At 46.3% G+C, this 10,354-nt stretch overlaps 1 protein-coding gene across 3 annotated transcripts in view; it reads right to left on the bottom strand.

The window, feature by feature from the left end:
• Positions 1-386: 386 nt before the first annotated feature.
• Positions 387-10,354, bottom strand: part of tnnt1 (troponin T type 1 (skeletal, slow)) — a 55,186-nt gene continuing 45,218 nt past the window's right edge. For all 3 annotated transcript variants that reach the window (XM_080217294.1, XM_080217295.1, XM_080217296.1), the window contains 2 exons: positions 6,363-6,403; positions 387-640 (listed from right to left, as the gene is read on the bottom strand). In XM_080217294.1, the coding sequence (XP_080073420.1) occupies positions 595-640; positions 6,363-6,403 (87 nt within the window). In that variant the 3' untranslated portion in view covers positions 387-594. The remainder of the gene's footprint in view (positions 641-6,362; positions 6,404-10,354) is intronic.

Genomic DNA, 10,354 nt, shown 5'->3' with positions numbered 1-10,354 from the left:
CATTACCAGTGTGCCACAATACATCTGATTTCTCCCCACCACTGTGCAAATTAGATCTTTTCAGGTCCAAAGACCTTTGGATTTCTTGTCAAATGTTGCAGATCAGAACAACCATCTGTGTGAACCAAATTCTCATTTCCCATTCCCCCTTCCGGTTCTGCCAATTATTCCAAACTTGTGGGCTCTGATTATGAACTGACTTGCCGGAGGAGATATTCTGCATCTGCACGCCCTTTTGGATCAGGCAGGTTCTTGGTCGAAGGGGGCAGGAGAGAGGTTTGGGGAGGGAATGCGGGAACTTGGAGTTTAACCTCAGAGCAATGCCATCGAAGGTCAGTCAGTGTGACAAAGAAAACATAACAGAAAGTTGCATTGGCAAACTCTACTGGCGTTGTTGAGTAATTTATTTTATTGAAGGTGAGGGAAAGGTTCAGGAAATTCCATCACAACAACTGGAAACAACACACATTTTAGCTGTGTAACCATGGAAAAAAAACAACACAGGAGCTATGTCAGGAAGTGTGGCTTTGACTTTGGATTCATGCCCTCTGCCGGAAGCAGACATCAGAATACAGATCCAATGTGCTTTGTTGCTTATTTCCAGCGACCTCCAACCTTGCCTTTTCCCGCTGCTTTCTTGCTGTTGGAGAGAAAGGACACAGGGATAAGGCTGCGAAATTGCCAAGAGCACACCACCAAAGAAGTGGGGACCATACTGAATCAGGTCATCAGGAAGCTGCGCTGTTCCTGCAGTGGGACTCCAGGTGAATGTGACAGCAAGCTGGCAATTCTTTCTGAGGGAGGTACTGACTCCGGGGCTACCACGAGGAATGGTTGGGGCAAATAGCAGAGGTGCATTTTGGGGCAACACGATGGTTAGCACTGCTGCCTCACAACGCCAGGGACCTGGGTTCGATCCCAGCTTAGGTCACTGTCTGTTTGGAGTCTGCATGTTCTCTGCCATGTTTGTGTGGGTTTCCTCCAGGTGCTCTGGTTTCCTCCCACACTCTAAAGATGTGCGGGTTAGGTGTATTAGCTATGCTAAATTGCCCCTTAGTGTGCAAAGATGTGTATGTTAGGGGATTAGCCGAAGTAAATTGCCCCTTAGTGTTGGGGAAAGCCTAGTTAGGGTAAATGCATGGGGTTACGGTGATCGGGCTTGGATGATATTGTGCTTGGTGCAGACTTGAGGTGCCAAATGGCCTCCTTCTGCACTGTAGGGAATTCAGTGATTTAAGGGGATGAATTATGGCTTACCAGGGAGATGCTTGTGAGGGTTAATACCTTTGATTCTCTGCCAAAGCCACGTGCCCATGTCGAAAGGAGTGCAGAGGGGGGAAACCTGTGCCTTCCAACTCTCTCTTGTGACTCCAAGGGGCTGGTTGTGCACACCAGTTGCCACATTGTGGGATCACGACTCGGCAATTGTGCAAAACCTTGAGACACCCATCAACTTCAGCTGCTGAGTTGTGGGGACGTCACCTCTTCAAAGTGCATGAAGACTGGGAATGGCGGATGAGGTAGAAGGCACAGTGGTTAACGCTGCTGCCTGATTGCGCCAGGGACCTGGGTTCGATTTCGGCGTTGGGTCACTGTGTGGAGTCTGCACATTCTCTCTGTGTCTGCGTGGGTTTCCCCTGGATGCTCCAGTTTCTTCCCACAGTCCAAAGGTGGATTGGCCATGGTAGATTGCCCCTTAGGGCCCTATTTTATCATTTTGGTTTGAAGTGCTGGACGGACTTGAAACTGGGAGTATTTCAGACACGTTCTTAGGCGCCCCCATACGCACTCTGCCTGAAAAAATATCAGCAAGTCCGAATTCCGCTGCACAAGCCTGTGGACGGTGTTAAACGTGCCCGAAACCCTGCAGCTCCAATCGGAGCCTCCAACTGCACATGCGCAGAACAAATGATAGAATGCGTCTTCCCTGCCACATTCCTTCCAAGCCAGGTAATGCCTCCCCCTGGCCCTCACAGACATTGCCCCAGCCCCCCTCAACATTACTGACACCCTTATCTACCCACCCCCTACACCACCCAAGACCCATCGTGGGCTCCTCCTCCTCTTACCCCCACTGATCTCAGGCACAGTGGCTGGAGACCTCCTTCTCCCCCACTGATCTCAGGCAAAGTGGCAGCAGACCCCCCTGTTCTCCCTCCCACCGGTCTCAAGCAGAGTGGCAACGGAACCCCCCTTCCCCCCTACAGATCTTAAGCAGAGAGCCGTCAGACAGTCAGCACTCTCCTCCTTGCTAACCCTCACTGATGGACCACCAGAATCGGACTTATATGGAGCACGTCTGTTTCATGCCGATCCTGAATGGGCGAACGTGGCAGTAAAGGGGGAAGTGCCGGTAAAGTTGGGCGTGCAGCCCGTTAAGTCAATTTAAATGGCCATTGTGATTTTACAAGTGATGATAAAATCGGGCCCTTAGTGTCCAAAGATGTGCAGGTCAGGTGGTTTGGCCATGGTATATTGCCCCTTAGATGTGCTGGTTAGGGGGATTAAATACGTGAGGTGATGGGGATAGGGCCTGGATAAGATGCTTTGTTGGAGATTTGGTGCAGATTTAATGTGCTGAATGGCCTTCCTCTGCACTGTAGAGATTCTATCATTCCATGGATTCTATGATTATCCCGCCCCTGCAAAATTAATCCCTCTTTTTAATTAGTCAGGCAGTGGCGAGCGGGTGAATGGAACAACATTTTAAAGTAGGGGCATAAAGGAGGCTCACAGAGGATCCGTCATTTTGTTTTTCGACCTTTGAGCGGGGTGCGCACTATGAGAGATTTCTTTCAGTCGAGCTATCAGTACTTGACACGCCATCTGCTCATTCATCTCTTGGCATGGTTTTTGATGCCGTTGCCCTGGTGACCAGACTGCTCTGACATTCTGGTGCTGCTGAGGATTTGGAGCAGGGTGTGAAAGCAGCAAAGCTTGCTTCCTTCCTGACCCGATTGGTAAATGCAGCACTGAGGTTGAGACACACAGATCAGGCAGTACAGCGACTGTCCTGTGTTAACCAGCCATGCCTAATGCAGCAGAGGTGGCCATGAAATAAACCTCGGTGACTTTGTGTTGTGAGAATGGGGCCTGGAGGTGGGGGAGGGGATCTTTGTTGGGGAGAGAAAAAAAAATCAGCCAGCATTATGTTTGCTGATTGGACAAGGGCAAAGGTCAGGTTCAATGGGTGGCACGATGGCACAGTGGTTAGCACTGCTGCCTCACAGCAACAAGGACCCGGGTTCAATTCCAGCCTTGGGTGACTGTCTGTGTGGAGTTTGCATGTTCTCCCCATATTTCCGTGGGTTTCCTCCAGATGCTCTGGTTTCCTCCCACAGTCCAAAGATGTGCAGGTTAGGTGAATTGGCTATACTAAACTTCCCTTAGTGCCCAAAGATATGCAGGGTAGATGGAATGGCCATGTCAAATTGCTCCTAAGTGTCCAAAGATGAGCAGGTTGGTGGATTGGCCATGCTAAATTTTCCCTTCGTGTCCAAAGATGTGTGGGTTAGATGGATTGGCCATGATAAATTGCGTCTCAGTGTCCAAAGATGTGCCGGTTCAGTGGATTGGCCATGCCAAATTGCTCTTCAGTGTTCAAAGATGTGCAGGTTAAGTGGTTTGGCCATGCTAAATTGTCCCTTAGTGTCCAAAGATGTGCAGGTTAAGTAGGTTGGCCGTACTAAATGTATCAGTTTTCTGGGATAGGGCAGAGATGGTGTGCTTGGGTGGGATAATCTTTTGGAGAGTCAATGCAGATTCGATGGACAGAATGGTCTCCTTTGGGGTTCTCTGATTCTAGATCTTCCTATGAGCATTGCTTCTATGGTTCATTGGTGATGCCTTCCTTGGTTGAAGAGCTCAGCCACGCTCACTGTTGTCAAGAGGTTATGATAAAATCAAAATTAAAGAATCCAATAATTGATAATGTGTTCTGGTGGATGTATGATTAAAAGAGAGCAAACTATTTTATAAAGGGAATTGATTAGGAACACAGATTGGTGGAGATGATAGAACTGAGGTCTTTGATATTTGGAATAGCCTAAAAATACTCTAAACAAATGCTTACCTCAGAGAAGAATAGAATCCCTACAGTACAGAAAGGGGCCATTCAGACCACTGAGCCTGTGTCTACAGCAATCCCACCCAGGCCCTATTCCTGTAACCCCATCTATTTACCTTAGCTAATCCACCTGACACTAATGGGAAATCTAGCATGGTCAATCCACCTAACATCTTTCGGACCCTCGGGAGGGGGGAACCAGAGCACCCGGAGGAAACCCGTGCAGATACAGGGAGAATGTGCAAACTCCACACAGACAGTGACCCAAGCCAGGAATTGAACTCGGGCCCCTGACGCTATGAGGCAGCACTGCTAACCACTGTACCACTGTGCCACCCCTGACGTGGATAACATCGTGTCATAGAAGTTCAAGAGTTAAAGCAAAGATGGTAAAAGCTCAAAGAGAATATGAGGGTGAGTTTCACACTTCCATTCTAAAAGGGTGAATCATGTAAGAAATGACATTAAGAGGGACCTCTAAGACAGGTAGTTCCTTTAAGAAAAAATCAAAAGGATAGGCACTAATATCAGTAACAGAGTTAATCACATATAGAGGGCTGATCCAAGATCACAGCCAAACACAGCAAGCACCTGGAGAAAATAATATTCAAATTTTGTGTCTATTCTAAGACAGAGGCAACCTCAGAAAAGATAGGGGTGCCAAGTGTGGTAACTATTGCTGGATTTTGCTTATACTTTAAAACGTATGCAATGTTGTTTAGCTCTGAGGCTGGGGTGGATTTAGAACTGGGTCAATTTAAATGTACTGTGGATAGCCATGAATGTGGTTAAGTTTTTGATACCTTTCTCTTAAAGTTAAGGTTATTTATTAGTGTCATAAATAGGCTTACATTAACATTGCAATGAAGTTACTGTGAAAATCCCACAGTCACCACACTCTAGCACCTGGGTGGGTACACTGAGGGAGAATTTAGCATGGCCAATGTACCTAACCAGCACATCTTTCAGACTGTGGGAGGAAACCAGAGCACCCCGAGGAAACCCTTGCAGACACGGGGAGAATGTGCAAACTCCGCACAGACAGTGACTCAAGCTGGGAATCGAACCCAGTCCCTGGTGCTGTGAGGTAGCAGCACTAACCACTGTGCCACCGTGCTATGTGTTTTACTGTTTATTTTGTTTACTTATTACAAAAGACCAGAACATTCTTCCTTGGTCTTTGCATCATTCCACACATTATACTAAACTACCAAAAACGCAGTTCGGAACCCATATTCCAAGTTTCTCTTTTGGGATTTAGAATACCCTCAGCATTTAACATCAGCTGGGTTCTTAACACTGTCAAGAATTAGATCTGAATAACTGCGTAGGGGTTAGCTGGCATCTGTGGGACCACATTCCAGAAAATTGTTGATGCCTTCAGGAAAGAAGAGGAGGTGAGAAATATTCCACAGAACACTTCCGCTGCCTAATTCTCTCAATGTGTCTGTTTTGAAGGCTTGTTGAAATTACCTCGCTTACCCTGGCAGCACAATGGCACTGAGTGGTTAGCACTGCTGCCTTGCAGCGCCAAGGACCGGGGTTTCATTCTGACCTTGGGTGACTGTCTGTGTGGATTTTGTATGTTCTCCCCGTGTCTGTATGGGATTCCTCCAGGTGCTCCCACAATCCAAAAGGTGAACAGGTTAGGGACTTTGTGGGCCAAAGGGCCTGTATTGTGCTGTAGTTTTTCTGTGTTTCTATGTTTCTAGGTGGATTGGCCGTGCTAAATTGCCCCTTAGTGTCCAAAGATATGCAGGTTAGGTTGATTGGTCATGCTAAATTGCCCCTTAGTATCCAAAGAGGTGCTGGTTACGTGGATTGGCCATGCTAAATTGCCCCTTAGCGTCCAAAGATATGCCGGTTAGGTGGATTGGCCATGCTAAATTGCCCCTTCGTGTCTAAATATGTGTGGGTTAGATTGATTGGCCATGCTAAGAGGTGCTGGTTAGGGGGATTAGCCATGCCAAATTGCCCCTTGGTGTCCGAAGATGTGCTGGTTAGGTGCACTGGCCATGCTAAATTGACCATTAGTGTCATGGCGATTAGCAGGGTACATATGTGGGGTTACAGGGGTAGGGCCTGGGTGGGATTGTTGTCAGTGCAGGCTAGATGGGCTGAATGGGCTCCTTCTGCACTGTAGGATTCTATGATTCCACGATGTTGGGTGCAGTGAATATAAACCTCCCCATTCCACTGCTGCCATCAAAAATTTGTTGATCCAAGGTCATTGGGGGTGAGATGGGGGGAGGAGTGGGTACCTTCGTATGAACAATGTATTCCTGGATATACTTACAATTTCTGGTGTTCATTGATGCGGTTGTGCAGAAGGTTAATCTAGAAAGAAGACATATTTAATCAACATCAGGAAAGAAGTGAAGTCAGAAATGTTGCACTGCACCTCACTATTCTTCAAGTATTAAACTGAGGTGGAAGTTGTCTGAGCTAATACTGGGTTGTGGAGTGAACAAACCTCGTACAGGATATTTAGGGTGAATCAATGCAGTTTTAGCTATTTCATCCAGTTTCCAATCTGTGGCTGAGTTAGTGCTCTGTCAAGGATGCCATTAGGGCACTGGATGTAGTTCAGTCTTGAAAAGAGATGTCTATGAAATGTGGGCAACAAGGTACAGAACATAAGAACTAGGAGCTGGAGTAGGCCATATTCAGCTTGCTTCGCCATTCAGTAAGATAATGGCTCATCTTTTCGTGGACTCAGCTCCACTTACCCACCCGCTTACCATAACCCTTAACTACTTTACAGTTTAAAAATCTATCTATCCTTGCCTTCAATGAGGTAGTCTCAGCTGCTTCACTGGGCAGGGAATGCCACAGATTCACAACCCTTTGGGTGAAGAAGTTCCTCCTCAACTCAGTCCTAAATCTGCTCCCCCTTATTTTGAGGCCATGCCCCCTTGTTCTGGTTTCACCTGCCAATGGAACCAACCTCCCTGCTTTTATCTTATGTATTCCCTGCATAATCCTATAATTTTCTATAAGATTTTCCCTCATTCTTCTGAATTCCAATAAGTATAGCCTCAGTTTACTCAGTATCTTCTTCATAAGCCAACTCTCTCAATTCCAGAATCAACCTAGTGAATCTCCTCTGCACCCCCTCCGGTGTCAGTATATTCTTTCTCAAGTAAGGAGACTAAAACTGTACACAGTACTCCAGCTGTGGCCTCACCAGCACCTTATACAGCTGCAACATAACCTCGCTGTTTTTAAACTCCATTCCTCTAGCAATGAAGGACAAAATTCCATTTGCCTTTTTGTTTACCTGATCATCTGCAAACCAACCTTTTGTGATTTATACACAAGGACACCCAGGTCCCTCTGCACAGCAGCAAGCTGCAATTTATTTTTTAAAAAATATACATAATTGTAAAGAAAAAGTAAACAAGGAAAATCATTTGAATGTAAACCATTTGAAAAGGACAAGGAAGATACAGATTCAAATTAGTAAAAGGTAAATTTAGGATTAACATCAGAAAGTGCTATATATTTGCATAGATAGAACTTTAAATAGTTAAGCTGGCAGTTCCTCAAAACTTTTAAAAGTTCATCCCTGGAATGTGGGTTTTGCTGAGTAGTCCAGCGTTCATTAGCTGTTTCTAATTGCCCCTTGAGGAGGTGGTGGTGAGTTCCTGGCAGCACAGTGGTTAGCACTGCTGCTTCACAATGCCAAGGACCAGGATTTGATTCTGGTTTGGGTAACTGCCTGTGTGCTGTTGGCATGTTCTCCCTGAGTCTGCGTGAGTTTCCTCCAGGAGCTCCATTTTCCTCTCACGGTTCAAAGATGTGCAGATTAGGTGAATTAGTCTTCCTCAATTGCCCCTTATGCTCTACAGATGTGTAGGTTAGGTGGATTGGCCATGCCAAATTGCCCCTTCGTGTTCAAAGATGTACAGGTTCATAGAATCATAGAATAGAATCATAGAATCCTTATGGTGCAGAAGGAGGCCATCCAGCCTATTGAATCTGCACCAACCACAATCCCACCCAGGCCTTATTCCCGTAACCCCACATATTTATCCTACTAATCCCCTTGACACAAGGGTCAATTTAGCATGGCCAGTCAACCCAACACGCACACCTTTGAACCTCTCTGGTAAGACATATTGGTCATGCTAAATTGCCCCTTAGTGTCCAAAGATGTGCAGGTATGGTGGATTGGCCATGCTAAATTGCCCCTTAGAGACAGAGGGTGGTGACAGACGACTGCTTTAATAACTGGACGCCAGTGACCAGTAGTGTATTGTTCGTAATTTATAGAAATGACATAGATGACTATGTGGGGGGGACGGATCAGAAACTTTGTCGATGACATAAAAATTGGCCGGGTGGTTAACAGTGAGGTTGAGCGTCTTGGGTTACGGGAAGATATAGACGAGATGGTCAAATAGGCGGATAAGTGGCAGATGGAATTTAACCTTAAAAATTTTGAGGTGATGCACTTTGGAAGGAATAATTTGACAATGAAGGATACTATGAGAGGTCTGACATTGGGAAGTTCCGAAGATCAAAAGGAGCTTGGCGTGGTTGTCTATAGGTCTTTGAAGGTGGAAAGGCAGGTTAATAGACACACTGGCCTTTATCAGTCGGGGTATAGATTTCAAAAGCAGGGAGGTCATGATTGAGTTGTTTAGAACTTTGGTGAGACCACAGCTGGAGCACTGTGTGCAGTTCTGGTTGCCACATTATAGGAAGGACGTGATTGCACTGGAGGGGGTGCAGAGGAGATTCACCAGGATGCTGCCTGGGATGGAACATTGAGAGGTTGGGTAGGTTTGGATTGTTTTCGTTGGAGCAGACAAGACTGAGGGGCGACCTGATTGAGGTGTTCAAGATTGAGGGGCATGGACAGGGTAGATAGAGAGCTGTTCCCCTTAGTTGAAGGATCAGTTATGAGGGGGACACAAGTTAAAAGTGAGGGGTGGGAGGTTTGGGGGGAGAATTTGAGGAAAAACGTTTTTACCCAGAGTGTGGTGAGAGTCTGGAATGCGCTGCCTGGGAGGGTGGTGGAGGCGGGATGCCTCACATCCTTTAAAAAGTACCTGGATGAGCACTTGACACACCATAACATTCAAGGCTATGGGCCAAATGGTGGCTTGGCCCAAGTGGGATCAGGTGGGCAGGTCAGGGCATTTCAGTGCACACTCAATGGGCCGATTCTGTGATTCTGCTCCAGTTTCCTCTCACAATTCAAAGATGTTTAGGTTAGATGGATTGACCATGTTAAATTACTCCTTAGTGTCAGGGGGATTAGCAGGGTTAAATATGCAGGATTATGGAGATAGGGCCTGGGTGGATTGTTGTCAGTCCAGGCTCGATGGGCTGAACGGCGTCCTTCTACACTGTACGATTCTATGATTCTAACATTCCAATGTTCATCTTTAAGGATCCAAATGACTGTTTTCTGATTAATCTTGACACTGGGTTTGCAGTGAGCGATAATTCTATGGGGAGGTGGCACTGTAATCTTATTGTCAATGGTCAGATCATCCAAAGGCCCAGGCTAATCTACTGGGACATCGGTTCAAATCCCACCAGTGCAACTGATGGAATATAGAGCTAGTTCCTAATAACGGTGACCATGAAAACTATCACTGACTGTTGTAAAAACCCATCTGGTTCACTCACTGATGTCCTTTAGGGAAGGAAATCTGCCATCCTTACCTGGTCTTGCCTATATATGACTCCAGATCCTCAGCAATGTGGTCGACTCTTAACTGAAATGATCCAGCTAGCCACTCAACTCAAGGGCAATTAGAAATGGGCAACAATTATTGACATTGCCACTGGTGCCCACGTTCCATGAAATAATTTTATAAACCTGAGCTTTAGCCAGTTTTAAAGTTTATTTAACGGAAAATGCTGGAAAATCTCAGGAGGTCTGACAATATCTGTGGGGAGAGAGAATAGAGCCAACGTTTCAAGTCTAGACAACCCTTCGTCAGAGCCTCAAAACATTGGCTCTATTCTCTCCCCACAGATGGTGCCAGACCCACTGAGACTTTCCAGCATTTTCTGTTTTTGGTTCAGATTCCAGAATTCGCAGTGTTTTGCTTTTATATTATTAAAGTTTATTTATTCGTGTCACAAGTTGGCAGATATTTACACTGCAATGAAGTGACTGTGAAAATCCCCTAGTCGCCACACTCTGGTGCTTGCTCGGGTACACTGAGGGAGAATTTAGCACGGCCAATGCGCCTAACCAGCACGTCTTTGGGACTCTGGGAGGAAACTGGAGCACCCGGAGGAAACCCACGCAGACATGGGGAAGAA

The sequence above is a fragment of the Carcharhinus amblyrhynchos genome, chromosome 35, assembly GCF_965287045.1.
Source record: "Carcharhinus amblyrhynchos chromosome 35, sCarAmb.v2.hapA, whole genome shotgun sequence".
In the NCBI taxonomy this organism is placed as follows: Eukaryota; Metazoa; Chordata; class Chondrichthyes; order Carcharhiniformes; family Carcharhinidae; genus Carcharhinus; species Carcharhinus amblyrhynchos.
This window is presented reverse-complemented; position numbering and strand designations above follow the sequence as displayed.